Source organism: Podarcis pityusensis (assembly GCF_964106645.2).
Source record: "Podarcis pityusensis genome assembly, chromosome: 16".
NCBI classification, from domain to species: Eukaryota; Metazoa; Chordata; class Lepidosauria; order Squamata; family Lacertidae; genus Podarcis; species Podarcis pityusensis.
The window spans coordinates 9,271,158-9,288,053 of record NC_138041.1 but is presented as its reverse complement, the minus strand read 5'-3'; the positions used below and the strand labels follow the sequence as shown (position 1 = coordinate 9,288,053).

The 16,896-nt window shown below is 49.4% G+C and overlaps 1 protein-coding gene across 1 annotated transcript; it reads right to left on the bottom strand.

Annotated features, from left to right (window-relative positions):
- Positions 1 to 491: 491 nt before the first annotated feature.
- FLAD1 (flavin adenine dinucleotide synthetase 1) lies at positions 492 to 16,666 on the bottom strand. The gene is made up of 8 exons (XM_080984690.1): positions 16,600 to 16,666; positions 13,499 to 13,738; positions 10,258 to 11,017; positions 8,338 to 8,485; positions 6,739 to 6,837; positions 5,662 to 5,851; positions 2,445 to 2,518; positions 492 to 880 (listed from the first exon to the last, which is right to left on the bottom strand). Exons 2-8 carry the CDS (start codon positions 13,667 to 13,669, stop codon positions 745 to 747), a joined length of 1,578 nt encoding a protein of 525 aa, XP_080840816.1. The 5' UTR covers positions 13,670 to 13,738; positions 16,600 to 16,666; the 3' UTR covers positions 492 to 744.
- Between the last annotated feature and the right edge of the window lie 230 nt (positions 16,667 to 16,896).

Here is a 16,896-nt window from a genome sequence, read left to right as displayed (position 1 = left end):
TGGACCCAGCTCTGTTGAATAGCTTCTAGAGTGAATTTTGATCAAATAGGTTTGAAAAACAGAAGTGAGCCCCATTTATGCCAGACATTAAAAGCAATATCGTATCACTTTAAACAGATGGCATTCTGGGAGCTGTAGTTTGTAGCCCCTCACAGAGCTCCAGTTAAACCACTCTAGAAATTGTTAGCTCTGGGAGGGGAATAGCGGGGTCTCCTTGTAACTCTCAACAAACTACAACTCCCAGGATGCTTTGCGGGAAGCCGTATAGTATAGTATAGATGGGGCCTTTGGCTCCACCACTTAGCACAGGGATGGTGGCCCCTTCGGATGTTGCCAGACTCCCAAGTCCTATCGTTTTGGGGGTGTGGGAAGGTCAAAGAAAGGATTTGAGCGCTACTCTTTGGCACCATCGGACCCTGCAGAGCCCCTATCTCACGCCACCTTGCCTGCACCCCACTGTTCAAACACACAGCAGAACATAACCCAAAGAGGCAACTGAAGAACTAGTTTATTTCCAGGGTCTACTGTTCCCTCACATGATGGACGGAACGGTGCTTACAGCCAACTGCTGATCACATTGTCGGTGTGAGACCAGCCCTTTGGTGGCCCAGCGGTAGTAGCGGCACCGACGCCATTTTGCCTCGGCCTGGCCCAAGCCTTAATCAAGCTAGGCTTCGGGCCTTGTCAGCTCTCCAGCGCTGGCCAGCGGTTGCCGGGGCAACGAGCATCAGGCCTAGCCAGGCTTCAGTGGCGGGAGTTGCGCTCGTCCTCTTCGTTTTCCAGCTCATAGGCTGGCCGGTAGCATTCCTGCCCTGCGGCGTTCGTATAGCGCAGGGCTGGATTCTTCTGTGTGTTACTCATGCTCCCAAGCGAAGTGTAGCTGTCAAGAGGGATCGGGGTTGGGAAGAGAGACAAGACGGATTTAAGCCACAGCAAGCAGGGGTACTTCATCTCCAATGAGCCTTAGAACATCTACCGTATTTTTCACTCTATAAGACGCACTTTTCCCCTCCTAAAAAGTAAGGGAAAATGTGTGTGCATCTTATGGAGTGAATGCAGGCGGGAGGCTCTGCTCAACGCTCCCTTTAAAGAGCCGCGTGGAGCGTGTGAGTGGCTCTTCGGGGCTTTTCCCCAAGGAGGGGGAAGGGCAGCCTTGGGGAAAAGCCCTCAAGAGCCACACACACACTCCGCACGCTTTTTAAAGGCAGCGCGGCTCTTGGGGGAGCCTTAGCTGCACGCAGCCTCTCCTGGGCTGCGATCCCGCTGGCTGTCCTGGCTTCTTGCTTGGTCGTGCGCAGGCTCTTCGGGCAGGGGGAGCCTTCATCCCCTGCCCGGGAGAGGCTGTGCGCGGCTATCCCATAAGCCAGGACAGCAAGCGGGATCATTGCACAGCGATCCCGCTTGCTATCCTGGCTTCTGGGATTCAGAATATTTTTTTTCTTGTTTTCCTCTTCCAAAAACCAGGTGCGTCTTGTGGTCTGGTGTGTCTTATAGAGCGAAAAATACGGTATTTATTTACATTTATTCCCTTGCACAAAATGGTAACAAACCACTCGATCATAAAAAACAACAACAACAACCCATGAAGTGGTTTACAAAAAGAATGAAACAATGAGGTAAAAAGAGTGGAAAGCAACTATTTAAAACATTTGAAAGTTAATTGAAATCAAGAATTTGCTAAAAAAAACCAAAAACCAGATTAAAAGACATGTCTGCATGCCTGGATAGGCTTGCTTAGGCAAAAATGCGCTGGAAAAGAGTCCAGCAAAGGTGCCTGCCTGATGTCAACAGGCAGGGGGTTCCGAAGTGTAGGTGCTGCCACACTAAAAGATCAATTTCTTACAAATGCGGAACGAGGATTACCGTATTTGTCGCTGTATAGGACACACTTTTTCCCTTCTAAAAAGTAAGGGGAAATGTGTGTGCGTCTTATGGAGCAAATGCAGGCTGCGCGGCTAAGCCCAAAGCCAGAACAAACCCAAAGCCAAAGTTCAGAATTTTTTTCTTCTTCTTTCCTCCCCCCCAAACTAGGTGCGTCTTATCGTCCGGAGCATCCTATAGAGCGAAAAATACAGTATGTGCCACCCTTAATGATGCCGGTTCTGCAAATCGGAGCGGTTTGGGTGGGCATATATGAAGGTAAGATGATTTCATCAGTAAATCGGTCCCAAGCTGTTAAGGGCTTTCTATGCTAATAGTAACACCTTGAATTTGTGGCAAGCAGGGAACCAGCAGAGGTGCTATGTGCTGAAAAGGTCCCGCTCCTGTCAGCAATTGTGCCGCAGCATTAATTAACCACTAACTGCAGTTTCTGGATTAAGCTGCATTCCTGGATCTATCACACCCAGACCCTGGCTCCCAAATCACCCAGCTGGGGTAGAGTCGATATATTGGTATTGCTGTATTATTGTTATTGTTATTATTAATTCTCCATCTGTCCTTACCCCTTATCATAAAGAATGCAGTACGGGATGTAGAGCATGCGAAGGAACTTCCATATATCCCGGTATGTCCAGTCCTGGGAAAAGGAGAGCAGCGTAATCAGGAGGGCTGACAGTCCTTCAAATTCCTCTACGCTAGGAAGCCATCCAGCAAATGAAGGTAAGTCTAGACCTATATACCTTCCTAGGCACAGAGGATCAGAGGAGGGCCAGAGGCACGTAATGCGGTGTCTAAGAAAGGCAGGAAAAGGGTTTGCACTCAGAAGGAAAAGAGAAGTCTAACTGGGTGATGTCTCCTCTAGTGAATAGAATGGATCAGATCGAGCCCCCCCCCCCCGCCATCTGCGCAATACATTTAAAGTTGTATCATATCACTTTAAAATGTCATGGCTTCCCCCAAAGACTCTTGGGTACTGTAGTTTGTTAAGGGTGCCATTAAAGGTAAAGGGACCCCTGACCATTAGGTCCAGTCGTGACTGACTCTGGGGTTGTGGCGCTCATCTCGCTTTATTGGCCGAGGGAGCCGGCGTACAGCTTCCGGGTCATGTGGCCAACATGACTAAGGCTGCTTCTGGCAAACCAGAGCAGCGCACAAAACGCCGTTTACCTTCCCGCCAGAGAGGTACCTATTTATCTACTTGCACTTTGACGTGCTTTCGAACTGCTAGGTGGGCAGGAGCAGGGACCGAGCAACGGGAGCTCACCCCGTCGCGGGGATTTGAACCGCCGACCTTCTGATCGTCAAATCCTAGGCTCTGTGGTTTAACCCACAGCGCCACCCGCATCCCTAAGGGTGCCATTAGGAGACCCCTATTCACCTCACGATGGATTAATATCCTACAGCCTTTTTAATGTATTTATGGGATGAGGCGGTATTGTTTCATTTTTTCTGCTTTAACTATTTAGTTGTGCTTTTATATTGTATTTTTATCTTGTGAACCGCCCTGAAATATTTTGACAAAGGTTGGTGCATTAAACAAACAAACAAAGAAACAAACAAACCAGTTACAATTTCCAGAATGGGTTAACATTCAGTCCCTCATCCCAGGGAACCCTGGGAATTGTAGTTCCATGAGGGGAGTCTCAGCACCTTTAAGAAACTCCAGTTCCCCGGATTCTTTTGGGGAAGCCATGCCTTTCTCGGTGTATATTTTTATTTACTCTCAATAATACTATCTAGGAACAGAATAATAAAAAAAAGTATTCAGCATATTTTGTCATTTTTGAGTCAGAGGCAGTTATCGCAAAGGTTGGCAAATGCAATACGGCAAGTAACAACAGATCAAATAACTATTTATCCCCCACAAGACAACTGACCCCCCCCAATCCTTTTTTGTTAGCAATTCACACAAACTGCATTCTCCAGGATAACACTTTAGCAAACCTCTATTACACATGGGAGACAAGGGAGATAAATAAGGCCAGGAAAACGGTATAGATGACAAGATACGAAAGGATAAAGGTCATCACCAGTAAGCTCAGTGAACAAGAGAGGAATACTAAAAAAGAAATACAGATGTTAAGCGTTTTCGATTTTTACATAGCACGAAGGAGGCGAATTGTCTTCCTTATTAGCGCAACTAATAAAAGAGCAGCAAGATGAAGTAAATTTTCTCTAGCCTGCTTTAAGTGCATAGCGCAGATGACACCTGAGAAGCAAGATCTGAAGCCAATGTTTTATAGGGGCTGGAGGGCCGGGATTGGTCCATGGGGGGGGGGGGAGTCAACTGATGGGATTCTCCCGCGATGCTGGTACAGCAGCGTAGGTGGCGCCCTTGAAGCCCAGAGCTCAATCTGTGGCTGATACCAGGGTGGAACCACACCATGAGGCCACGCTTCCCCCCTTCCACACTCAGACCCTTAGCTACAATCTTCACCTCCATCGTTCAGCCTGGACACTGAGGTCCAGCACCGAGGGCCTTCTGGCGGTTCCCTCCCTGCGAGAAGCGAGGTTACAGGGAACCAGGCAGAGAGCCTTCTCAGTGGTGGCGCCTGCCCTGTGGAACACCCTCCCATCAGATGTCAAAGAAATAAACAACTGTCTGACTTTTAGAAGACATCTGAAGGCAGCCCTGTTTAGGGAAGTTTTTAATGTTGGATGTTTTATCGCTTTATTATTAGTAGTATTACAGTCATACCTCAGGTTACAGCCGCTTCAGGTTGTGTTTTTTCGGGTTGCAGACCACCGAAACCTGGAAGTACTGGAATGGGTTACTTCCGGGTTTCGGTGGTTGTGCATGCGCAGAAGCGCAGAATCACAACCCGGGCGTGTGCAGATGTGGGTTGTGAACGGGCATCCCGCACGGATCACGTTCGCAACCCGAGCGTCCACTGTATTAATAATAATAATAACAATATTTTGTTGGGAACCCCCAGAGTGGCTGGGGAAACCCAGTCAGATGGGCGGGGTATAAATAATAAATTCATCATCATCATCATCATAGAATCACAGAGTTGGAAGAGACCACAAGGGCCATCGAGTCCAACCCCCTGCCAAGCAGGAAACACCATCAGAGCACTCCTGACATATGGTTGTCAAGCCTCTGCTTAAAGACCTCCAAAGAAGGAGACTCCACCACACTCCTTGGCAGCAAATTCCACTGTCAAACAGCTCTTACTGTCAGGAAGTTCTTCCTAATGTTTAGGTGGAATCTTCTTTCTTGTAGTTTGGATCCATTGCTCCGTGTCCGCTTCTCTGGAGCAGCAGAAAACAACCTTTCTCCCTCCTCTATGTGACATCCTTTTATATATTTGAACATGGCTATCATATCACCCCTTAACCTCCTCTTCTCCAGGCTAAACATGCCCAGCTCCCTTAGCCGTTCCTCATAAGGCATCATTTCCAGGCCTTTGACCATTTTGGTTGCCCTCCTCTGGACACGTTCCAGTTTGTCAGTGTCCTTCTTGAACTGTGGTGCCCAGAACTGGACACAGTACTCCAGGTGAGGTCTGACCAGAGCAGAATACAGTGGCACTATTACTTCCCTTGATCTAGATGCTCCTATTGATGCAGCCCAGAATTGCATTGGCTTTTTTAGCTGCCGCGTCACACTGTTGGCTCATGTCAAGGTTGTGGTCAACCAAGACTCCTAGATCCTTTTCACATGTACTGCTCTCAAGCCAGGTGTCACCCATCTGCTTACTGGGCGAGATGCCTCTGAGGAACCCCCCCAGACCTACCCAGTCCCCTTTGACATGCCACAGCGCCTTTGCTACATACCAGGAGAGGGTTGACCCGCATATATTGGGGCCAATCGGGGTCCGTCATGCAGAAAGGTGTCAAGGTGCATGAGTAAGGGTCTGTGCGACGGGTGCCCATCAACACAGCCTCTATCTGCGGCTGTTGCACCTTCAGGTCGCCCAGCGCCTGTTTGATGTTCCCGTGGACATTACACATCTGAAGGTTGTACCTGCAGGAGGTGGAAGAGGGAGTCTCGCCTGACGCCAACATATTTTTTTTGGTGCCGGAAAAACAACACCTTTTCGTTCGCAACAGATTTAATAACAATGATGGTGATCCCTGAGGTGGATTTTAGATCTGGGTGGAAACCATAGCTGTCAACTTACAGATTTGAAAATAAGGGACCAGCAGCCTCAAAAATAAGGGATCAGCAGCCAAAATAAGGGATTTTCCGGGCACAGGTATGTTCAACTTCTCAGCCCCTCCGAGCCAAAGGCAGAAAGCCCAGCAAACAGCCAAACGAAGCCTTAAGCGGTGGTTCCCACAGCGCAGCAACCCGGCAAAGGGGATGCAGCAAGGAAAACCACTGTCACCTCTCCGCTGGGAAGCGCTGAGCAAAGGCGAGTCCCCAGGCAACGCGGCCGATTTGATCGGCACAAGGCATGCAAGCTCCACCCCCCAGTCGTTCTTAGACTCCTTATTGGGTGAGCAACTCAGCCAAGCAACACAGTTGGAGCCTCCCTCCTCCCTGGCCGACGGGGAGGGAGGGAGAGGAGCTGCTTCCTTTGAAACCCAGGAAATTTAAGGGACATCGTCAATAAGGGACAGCAGCGGGACACAGCGCTGGGATAAGGGAGTTTCCCGCCAAATAAGGGACAGTTGACAGCTATGGTGGAAACAGCAAGAAGTCCTGCCGGGATGTTGGGGCCTCAGCAAATCCCCCAGAATGCCAACTGATAGCACCATTCCCGTTTCCAAAAAGTCCTCTAGGCGGTTCTCAAAACGAAACAAACACAAAATACGGGGATACAACAAACGAAGGTGTCGATCTTTTTGTTTGTTGCCTGTTAAGGGACTTCACACCAGCCCCCCGGAATGAAAGTACAAGTTTCGTACCGCTGGGCTGTGTCTTCTATGAACTCCTCCATCTCGGGAAACGGGGACACAATCCGGATGTAAAGAGCCTGCAGCTTCTCCGACCTCTCCGGACACCGCCTGGGTGCGAAAGAGAGAACACAGGGACCCTTCATTTCAGTGGGAACCGGTTAAGCTGCCTTAAAAGGTAAAGTGACCCCTGGCCATTAGGTCCAGTCGTGACCGACTCTGGGGTTGCGGCGCTCATCTCGCTTTATTGGCCGAGGGAGCCGGCATACAGCTTCCGGGTCATGTGGCCAGCATGATTAAGCCGCTTCTGGCAAACCAGAGCAGCGCACGGAAACGCCGTTTACCTTCCCGCTGGAGCGGTACCTATTTATCTACTTGCACTTGGACGTGCTTTCGAACTGCTAGGTTGGCAGGAGCAGGGACCGAGCAACAGGAGCTCACCCCGTCGCGGGGATTTGAACCGCCGAGCTTCTGATCAGCAAGTCCTAGGCTCTGTGGTTTAACCCACAGCGCCACCCGCGTCCCACACTAAGCTGCGTTATACCAGGTTATTTGTCCATTTAGGCAAGAATTGCCTACTCTGACTGGCAGTGCGGCTCTCCAGGGTTCTCAGGCAGAGAAGAGACTTCTGCCCTCTTAGCAGGTAACTGGTTTTATTTTTAACTGGAGATGCAGGGGCTGAACCTGGGCCTTCTGCATTCCAAGCAGGTGTTGCGCCAATGAGCTATGTCTGCCCTGCCATCCCCAAAGCACCCCATTCCTCATGGGGGCCAGCTTCTGGGAAGTCCACAGGCAAGGAAAGAAAAGGTGCTTTCCCCTTCCCCACTTGCAACTGGCACCCAGGGGTAGACTGCTTCGGAATAAGGAGGTTCTCTTTATGTATCCTTGTTCACAGCTGCTGCCTTTGTAGGCAGAAAAATTCGTGCTGGACAAGCCCTGATTCTGAGGTCCTCAAATTGCCACACATGGGGAACCTGCCCCCTCCTGATTTGTATTTTTTGTATTTTATACTTCTCCCAATAAACAAATCTGAATTGGGGGAAAGAGAAAGGAAGAAGAAAAATGCAGATAAGCCAGTGATGAGGACTAGAAACTTGTGCTGCCTTGCTGAAAAATTCCACAAGTTGGTAAACGGCTAAGCTGTGCGATTTGTTATGCCATCAGGGCTAGAAAAGGCTTTTAAAAAAACAACCCTTGCCTGGTCCCAATCTAGGTAAAGGTAAAGGGACCCCTGACCATTAGGTCCATTCGCGAACGACTCTGGGGTAACGGCGTTCATCTCGCTTTATTGGCCGAGGGAGCCGGCGTACAGCTTCCGGGTCATGTGGCCAGCATGACTAAGCCGCTTCTGGTGAACCAGAGCAGTGCACGGAAACGCCGTTTACCTTCCCGCCGGAGCGGTACCTATTTATCTACTTGCACTTTGACATGCTTTCGAAGGTTGGCAGGAGCAGGGACCAAGCAACGGGAGCTCACCCCATCGCAGGGATTCGAACCGCCGACCTTCTGATCAGCAAGTCCTAGGCTCTGTGGTTTAACCCACAGCGCCACCCGCGTCCCAATCTAGGGAAGCCCTAATGAGAAATACTGAAAGAAGAGGGTGCAAAGTACCTTTGTACAGCAGCATGGAAGAGGTGAAGTAAGGCTGTGCAGTCCTTTCCCCCATTGAATCCGACACAAAGCTTTGACAGGATGTACTTATCCAAAGCTTCCTCAATGGTCCGAATTGCTGCTGCCACCTTCTGGCCAAGAGGGGAACCTACAGAGAGGTAAAAGCAACTAGGATGAAACAGGGTCTTTGAAAAATAATAATAAAAATTAAAAACATTATTACTTTTATTTATTATATTTATAATCCACCATTTCCTCCAAGGAGCTACCAAGGTGGTGTGCATGGTTCTGCCCTCCATATTTTATACCTCGGGTTACATACGCTTCAGGTTACAGACTTCGCTAACCCAGAAATAGTACCTCGGGTTAAGAACTTTGCTTCAGGATGAGAACAGAAATTGTGGTCCAGCGGCGTGGCAGCAGCAAGAGGCCCCATTAGCTAAAGTGGTGCTTCAGGTTAAGAGCAGTTTCAGGTTAAGAACGGACCTCCAGAACGAATTAAGTACTTAACCTGAGGTACCACTGTACTCACAACAACCTTATAAGGTAGTTTAAGTTGGCAAGACTTGACCGTTGGTGAACTTTGACATCATCATCATTATTATTATTAAGTTTCTATACTGCCCTTCAACGGAAGATCACAGGGCACTTTACAATATAAAAACACAAAAATACTTACCATAATAACAAACAGAAACAATACCCTGCCCCACTTTAAAAGGCCGTGGGTTGTTTAATGAGCCAAAGGCCTGGGGGAAGAGGAACGCTTTTGCTTGTTGTCTAGAATCATAGGATTGCAGAGTTTGAAGGAGTCACAAGAGTTATCGAGTTATCCTGCAATGCAGGAACGTTTTGCCCAGCGTGAAGCTCGAACCCACGACCTTGAGATTAAGAGTCTCATGTTCTATCAGCCAATTAATGAAGGTGTCAGGCGAGCCTCTCTGGAGAGAGCATTCCACAAATGGGGAGCCACAGCAGAAAAGGCCCGTTCTTGTGTTGCACCACCCTCTGGACCTCACATGGAGGAGTCACATGAAGAAGGACCTCAGGGGATGAATGCAGAGTCCTGGGGTGTTTATATGGAGAGAGTTGCTCCTTGTGGTCCTGAGCCATTCAAGGCTTTATAGGTCAAAACCAGCACTTTGAATTGGGCCTGGAAACTAATTGGCAGCCAGTGCAGTCAAACCAAGATTGAGGTTAAATGCTCAAACCATCTTGCCCTAGCGAGCGACCTGGCCACCGAATTCTGCACCAGCTGAAGTTTCCAAACCGTCTTCAGAGGCAGCCTTACGTACAATGCATTGCAGTAATCTAACCTAGAGGTTACCAGAATGTAGGCCACAGAAGTTAGGCTATGTCTGTCCCGACAAGGGAGCAGCCGGGTCAGTAGCCGAAACAGATTCTAGGCATCATGCTGGCTGGGGGCTGATGGGAGCTGGAGTCTGAGAACATCGCTGAACTACAAATCCCATCATCCCTGACCACAGGCCATGTGGAACTGATGGGAGTTGGAGTCCAACAACATCTACAGGGGACCACAGGTCCCCCCCACCCCTGCTCTGCCTACTACACTACGCTGCCTCTCCTTTCAGCCCCTGCATAGTCCCGCATTCTTAACCTCGTGGTCCTCTATCCCCACAGATCCAGCCATACGCCAGGCATTACAGTGGTACCTCTGGTTGCAAACAGGATCCGTTCCAGAGCCCCGTTCGCAACATGAGCAGAACGCAACCCGCGTCTGCGCATGTCATGATTTGCTGCTTCTGCACATGCATGTGACGTCATTTTGAGCGTCTGCGCATGTGCGAGCGGCAAAGCCCGGAAGTAACCCTTTCCGGTACTTCCGGGTCGCGCGGGATGCAACCTGAAAAGATTTAACCCGAAGCATCTTTAACCCGAGGTATGACTGTATTCCCCTACCGGATTCTGCTAAGGCATACACGTCCTGGGCTGCCTGCGAGACCGGATCGGCCACTAGGGGCACCACAATCCCCGGCGGCAGGTGCTTCATCAGGAAGGCCACCGCTTCCTCCAGGTCTTCTTCCGAATCGGAGTCCAGAGTGAGCTTGACCCGGAAGTAGTTGCTGGCCCAATCCGGGTAGGAGCCCAGGCTCGTGCGACGTCTGAAGTTGGCGTTGGCCCGGTCAAGTATGGGCGCGATGAGGGTCTCTTCGGAGTTGACAAATATCTCCTGTGAGCAGAAGTGGGTCTTCTCGTTGCGGAAGAGGTGGCCGAGACCATCCAGCGCTCGCCTCATCAGCGACGGGATGCCTGGGAAAACGTAGACGTTCCGGACACTGATGAGCGGGTAGGGGAAGCGGCGGCCCGTCTTCTCGTCCTCGCCGTAGTTGAGCAGCGACGACGCGGGGACCCGGGCCAGCTTCATCTCGGGGCAGTCGGCCCCCGTCTTGCCAAAAAACTTCTTCACCAGCTCCACCATCTCTGGGTGGGCAACGACCTTCTCTCCAAAAGCCTGGGCGACTGCCTCAAAAGTCACGTCGTCGTGCGTGGGGCCAATCCCACCCGAGGTCAGGACGTAGGTGAACTTGCTGGAGAACGACGACACTTCGTCGGCGATGGCAGCCACGTCGTCGGGAACCACGGAGATCTTGGCCACCTTCACACCCAGCGAGCGAAGCCTCTTGCACATGAAGAAGGAATTCGTGTCTTGGGTGTAGCCCTGCCGAAACAAGAGAGCTGTCAGTGCGAAGAGGTCTGCCACAAATATTGCCAAATCCTGCATCCTATTACATAGGTAAAGGGACCCCTGACCATTAGGTCCAGTCGTGGCCAACTCTGGGGTTGCGGCGCTCATCTCGCTTTACTGGCCAAGGGAGCCGGCGTTCAGCTTCCGGGTCATGTGGCCAGCATGACTAAGCCACTTCTGGCGAACCAGAGCAGCGCATGGAAACATCGTTTACCTTCCCGCTGGAGCGGTACCTATTTATCTACTTGCACTTTGACGTGCTTTTGAACTGCTAGGTTGGCAGAAGCAGCGCAACGGGAGCTCACCCCGTCAATCCTATTACATATTTCACTTAATAATCCACATTGGATTACGGCAATCCAATCTGCGTGGGGCTGCCCTTGAGGATGACTCAGGAACTTCAACTGGACCAAACCAAACCGCAGAGGCCGGATTATTAATTTATTTCATAATATTTGTATACCGCTTGACTGCAGAACACTTCACAGCTGTTTACAAAAAGGAAAGAACAATAGGGTTATTGGTTAAAAACAAATAAACATATACAGTGGTGCCTCGCAAGACGAAATTAATCCGTTCCGCGAGTGTCTTCATCTAGCGGTTTTTTCATCTTGCGAAGCAACCCTATTAGCGGCTTAGCGGATTAGCGCTATTAGCGGTTTAGCGGCTATTAAAGGCTTAGCGGCTTAGCTGCTAAAAGGCTATTAGCGGCTTAGCGGCTTAGAAAAAGGGGGGGGGAAGCGAAAAAAAATCTCAAGACTCGCAAGACATTTTCGTCTTGCGAAGCAAGCCCATAGGGAAATTCATCCTGCGAAGCAACTCAAAAACGGAAAACCCTTTCGTCTAGCGGGTTTTCCATCTTGCGAGGCATTCGTCTTGCGGGGCACCACTGTATTGGTGAGGGAGTATCTTGTAGCTTTTTTCCTGTTCCTTTTTTCTTCAGTTTCTTTCTTTTAGTTCCTGTAATTAGTTTGTTTTTTTATAGTATTGTGAAAACTTCATTAACCACCACCCCCAAAAAAACATTAAAAAAATTAAAACCACCAAAATACCCCCCCCCCCCAATGCATCATAAAAATATCTAGGTAGGCTTGTCTAAACAAAAAAATTTTTAGCAGGTGCTGAAAAGGCTGCAGTGAAGACGCCTCCTGATGTCAATAGGCAGGGAGCTCTAATTTAGCTCTTGATTTTGTTCCACTTTGGTTTTTGTTATCTTCCTTAATCCTCAGGGTTAGGGGGGGGTCTGTGTGCAGATGAAGGAGACGGGTGGTTGATGAAGGACCCTGCGTGAGGCAGGGAAGGGAAGATCTCCCAGGTGAGAGCTGGAAAAGTCTCGCCTCTTCGTGCGTGGGACAAGATTTAAGTTCTTCCTTTGAGAGAGGACCTTCTTCTTTTCCTTCCTTTTTTCCTTTTCCTTTCATTTAGGTTCATTTTGTTTTTAATTGTATTATGAAAAGTCTTAACGAAATCTTATAAAAACAAAAGATCAATTTAGATTACCGGCTGGGGTTCCATGTAGATCATATAGACCAGGGGTCAGCGAACTTACCGCACCTCGGGCCGGTGTCTCCAGTGCCGATTGCACAGCGGGCCGGGGGGTGGGGGAGCGCATGCCCATACGTGTGCGCACACGCTATTTCCAGCGCACTTCCTGGTCGGAGGAGCACCGGAAATAGCTTGTGCGCATGTGCATGGGCCTCCTCCGACCTGGATGTGCATTGGAAATAATGCTTGCGCATGCGCAAATAACGCTTGCGCATAAGCTATTTCCGGTGCTCCTCGGACCCGGAAGTGGGCAGCTGTGCAGCACAGTGCTGGTAAAAGTGGGTGGCAGGGGTCGCAGCGGGCCGGATAAACGAGTCCCTCGGGCCTTATCCAGCCCACAGGCCTTAGTTTGGGGCATAGCTGTCAAGTGTCCCTTATTTGGTGGGACAGCCCCTTATCCTAGCGCCATGTCCACTGCTGTCCTTTATTGATGATGTCCCTTAAATAAGCTACTGAAGGTAATGGGGCCCTTTCTAGGTCCAGCTGTGCTTTGTCAACAACAAATTGTTGCTGTTTTTTTGTGTTGAATATATGCTATATGGTAATTTATGGACCTAATAGGTATCTAAAGCCATTTGCATGCCACAAAATATGTATTTTATCAAAGTAATTGTTGATCCCTTATTTTGGCTGCTGATCCCTTATTTTCGAGGCTGCTGGTCCCTTATTTTCAAATCTGTAAGTTGACAGCTATGGTTTGGGGACCCCTGATATAGACTAAATTGCATTGGCTCTTGCAGGAAGAAGGATGGGGACAAACCTAGAATCCAGGCTCCGCCTATTACTGCCTCTGGCTCTGCCTACTGTTGCCCTCTCTGCCTCCAGCCTCACCAGCCCCCAACGGGCATCACCAGCCGCCACTGCGTCTAAGACAAGGGCCACTGCCACACCTTCCCGCAGCTCACGCACCTTTAGAATCTCGTCCCCGATAACTATGATCCCAGCTGTCACGGTGCCATCCGAGGTTCCTTCACTGGCTCCGGGAGCGGCGGTGCTGCTCTGTGCTGCCATGGCTCGGAGATACCCGCTCTGCCGTCCCGTGTGCAGAATGCCCTGGCACAGCCGGAGGTTCCAGCGCATCACTGCCAGCGCTCAGCAGGGTGCAGGGGGGCCCACATGGCAAAGCTGGGAGGCTGGCACGAACGAAAACTTGGGAACAAGCAAGAAGATCACAAAGTAGGATTCCCTGTTTACCTCTCCTTGCGATGGACCACTGCTTGTAAGGCCTTGTACGTTTAAAGCCACCCAGATGCAGGAGTGGAGACTTGGGCCAGCTCGCTTGGTCACCTGCATGGGGTTCCTTCTCGCCTACGGCGACCAAGCTACAGCTGAATGCAAAGCTGCCACCAGATTCCATGAAACAGCACTGAGTTAGAATTAATAAACCGTGAGAATGAGCACTGAAATGTCCACAGGGCAGGAGCGAGGGTTATGGCTGTGTACACATGAAGGCACATTCAAAGCACATTCTTTCCCTTAAATAATTCTGGGTACTGTAGTTTTCTTCCCCTGCCCCAGCAACCCTTAACAAACTACAGTGCACAGAATTCTTTGCAGGGTGTGTGTGTGCTCTGAATGTGTTTTAAAAGTAAAGTCATCTGGCGTAGGGGTCCCCAACCTTTTCTTTTTGGGGGAGTTCCACAGGCACATTTGGAAACCTGAAAGACTGCAGCAGGCCCCCGCAAAATACCCATTTCACAGAAGAGACACTGACGATGCTCAGAAAGGTCCTCTCCAAAACAGGCAAAACCTCCTCCGTGCCTCCAAACAAACAAGGTAAAGGGTAAAGGGACCCCTGACCATTAGGTCCAGTCGTGGCCAACTCTGGGGTTGCGGCGCTCATCTCGCTTTACTGGCCGAGGGAGCCGGCGTACAGCTTCCGGGTCATGTGGCCAGCATGACTAAGCCACTTCTGGCGAACCAGAGCAGCGCACGGAATAATAATAATTTATTATTTGTACCCCGCCCATCTGGCTGGGTTTCCCCAGCCACTCTGGGCGGCTTCCACAGAGACCAAAAATACACTAAAATATCACACATTAAAAACTTCCCTGAACAGGGCTGCCTTAAGATGTCTTCTGTATGTCAGGTAGTTGTTTATCACTTTGACATCTGCTGGGAGGTCTTTCCACAGTGCGGGTGCCACTACCGAGAAGGCCCTCTGCCTGGTTCCCTGTCGCTTTGCTTCTCGCAGCGAGGGAACCGCCAGAAGGCCCTCGGCGCTGGACCTCAGTGTCCGGGCTGAACAATGGGGGTGGAGACGCTCCTTCAGGTATACTGGGCCGAGGCCGTTTAGGGCTTTAAAGGTCAACACCAACACTTTGAATTGTGCTCGGAAACGTACTGGGAGCCAACGTAGGAAATGCCGTTTACCTTCCTGCCGGAGCGGTACCTATTTCTCTACTTGCACTTTGACGTGCTTTCAGGGACTGAGCAACGGGAGCTCACCCCTTCATGATGACTTGAACCGCCACCCATGTCCCTTTTGACACATGCATGAAAGGCCGGTAACATCCCTTCCCAAAATGAAGGAAGCTCTCCCCCGTGGTGCTGGCTGCAGCCGATAGGAGCGCGGTCCTAAACACCTGGAAGCTTCCAGGTTGGTGAAGTCAGAGACACTTGCCCTTCCCTCTCAAGGAATTCAGGAATCCAAGATCTCCAGCCAAGCTACATAGCAGAAGCACCTGCTCCTTCCTCCCTGCTTTGGGCCTAGAATCCAGGGGTCTCAAGGATGGGTGCCAACCGGTCAGAAAAGAAAGGAAGGAAAGCACCCTAGCTTCAATCTCTTGAGCAAAATTAGTGAAGTTTTGATGCACATATTATTATTACTATTATCAAATTTACTAGTCGCTTGTTCGTACAAGGTCTCCAAGCGACTTGCATTTTTAAAAATAAGCAAAAATGCATCGAGCCATTAAAAAATTGCATAAAACATTAACATCCTCATAAAACACCTACATGCACACACAAATGAAACACCCCAGGTCCCCCTATTGACTGCAATATGTTAAAATCAATATATATGTGTGTAAATAAATTAAAACAAGTATCACATTATCTACAATGGTACTTCCCAAACTTACAATAATTGGGTTTGAAAATTTAGTCTTACTGGCCTGCCCCTTCTTGGAAGATAATTTGGGGGCAGTTTTAATAATACTATTTTATCTATTATATATGTATATGTATATATATGTGTGTGTGTGTGTGTGTGTGTATATATATATATATATATATATATATATATATATACCATTTGAAACCCTTTCCTGTACCCCCTGGGGTATGCGTACTACAACTTTGGGAAACACTGGTCTACAATATTATTTGAGAGGAAAGGGCAAGATAGAAATAACAATGACCTGTGTTTATATGAGTAGCCACTGAGAAGATCCATAAAAAAGCAACAGTACCAAAAAGAATTGTTGTGAAAATAAGAAATATTTGGGGGGGGGGGTGCCAAATTTTGTCCTGGCTCAGGGCACCAATCTTACCAAACTCTGCCCCAGTATATATTGGTAGATCAATGAAAATAAGCATTGTGTTGTATAGAATATTGTTGTGTTATTATTATTATTATTACCCACTCTGGGACTTCATTGTGAAAATCAGGTAAGAAATATAAAATAATTATTAATAAAAATTAATAAAACAACATAATAAAATCAACAATAATAGGTGAAGATTTGGCTGTCACGGGAGATAAACAGAATCCTTTGCTGATTGCTGCAGATCCTTTTAATCTCTTAAAAGGCACAGCTTCAGGGGCCAGTGCGGAAGTTGGCAACCCTCAGTCCATTCCAAGGCTACATGATTTCTGCTCTAACCCTGTTTTGTGTCCCCTGGAAGGAAAGGCACTCTGCACGTGGCCAGAGTTACTCTCCTTCGCAACCTTCAGGACACAGAGGGGAAGGGGATGGCCCTTGAAAACACATGCTGGGACGGAGCCTCGCGAAGCCCCCCAAACTCATATTCAGAGCAGCCTCCCCTCCCTCGCTCTTCCTACTCACCTCCCGTCTCAGATCAAAGCTCACCGAATCTCCCCGCCCGCCTCTTGTCCATTGGCCGCTCCGTCGACGCCGCCCCGCCTCCTTCCCCTCCCATTGGACAGTAGAAAAAGGGGCGGGGGGGGAGAACGGCCTATGGAAAGAAACCGATTGGCCAGAAGCTTCGTTTCGTAGCAAGCCTGATGCGCCTACCAGAAGGAAGATGGAGAATGAGCAAGAGACCCTTGGGGAGGGAGCGGGGGACTACGATTCCCATCGTGCTTTGCGGCATTCACCTTCGTTCGAGGTTGTCTTTGAAAG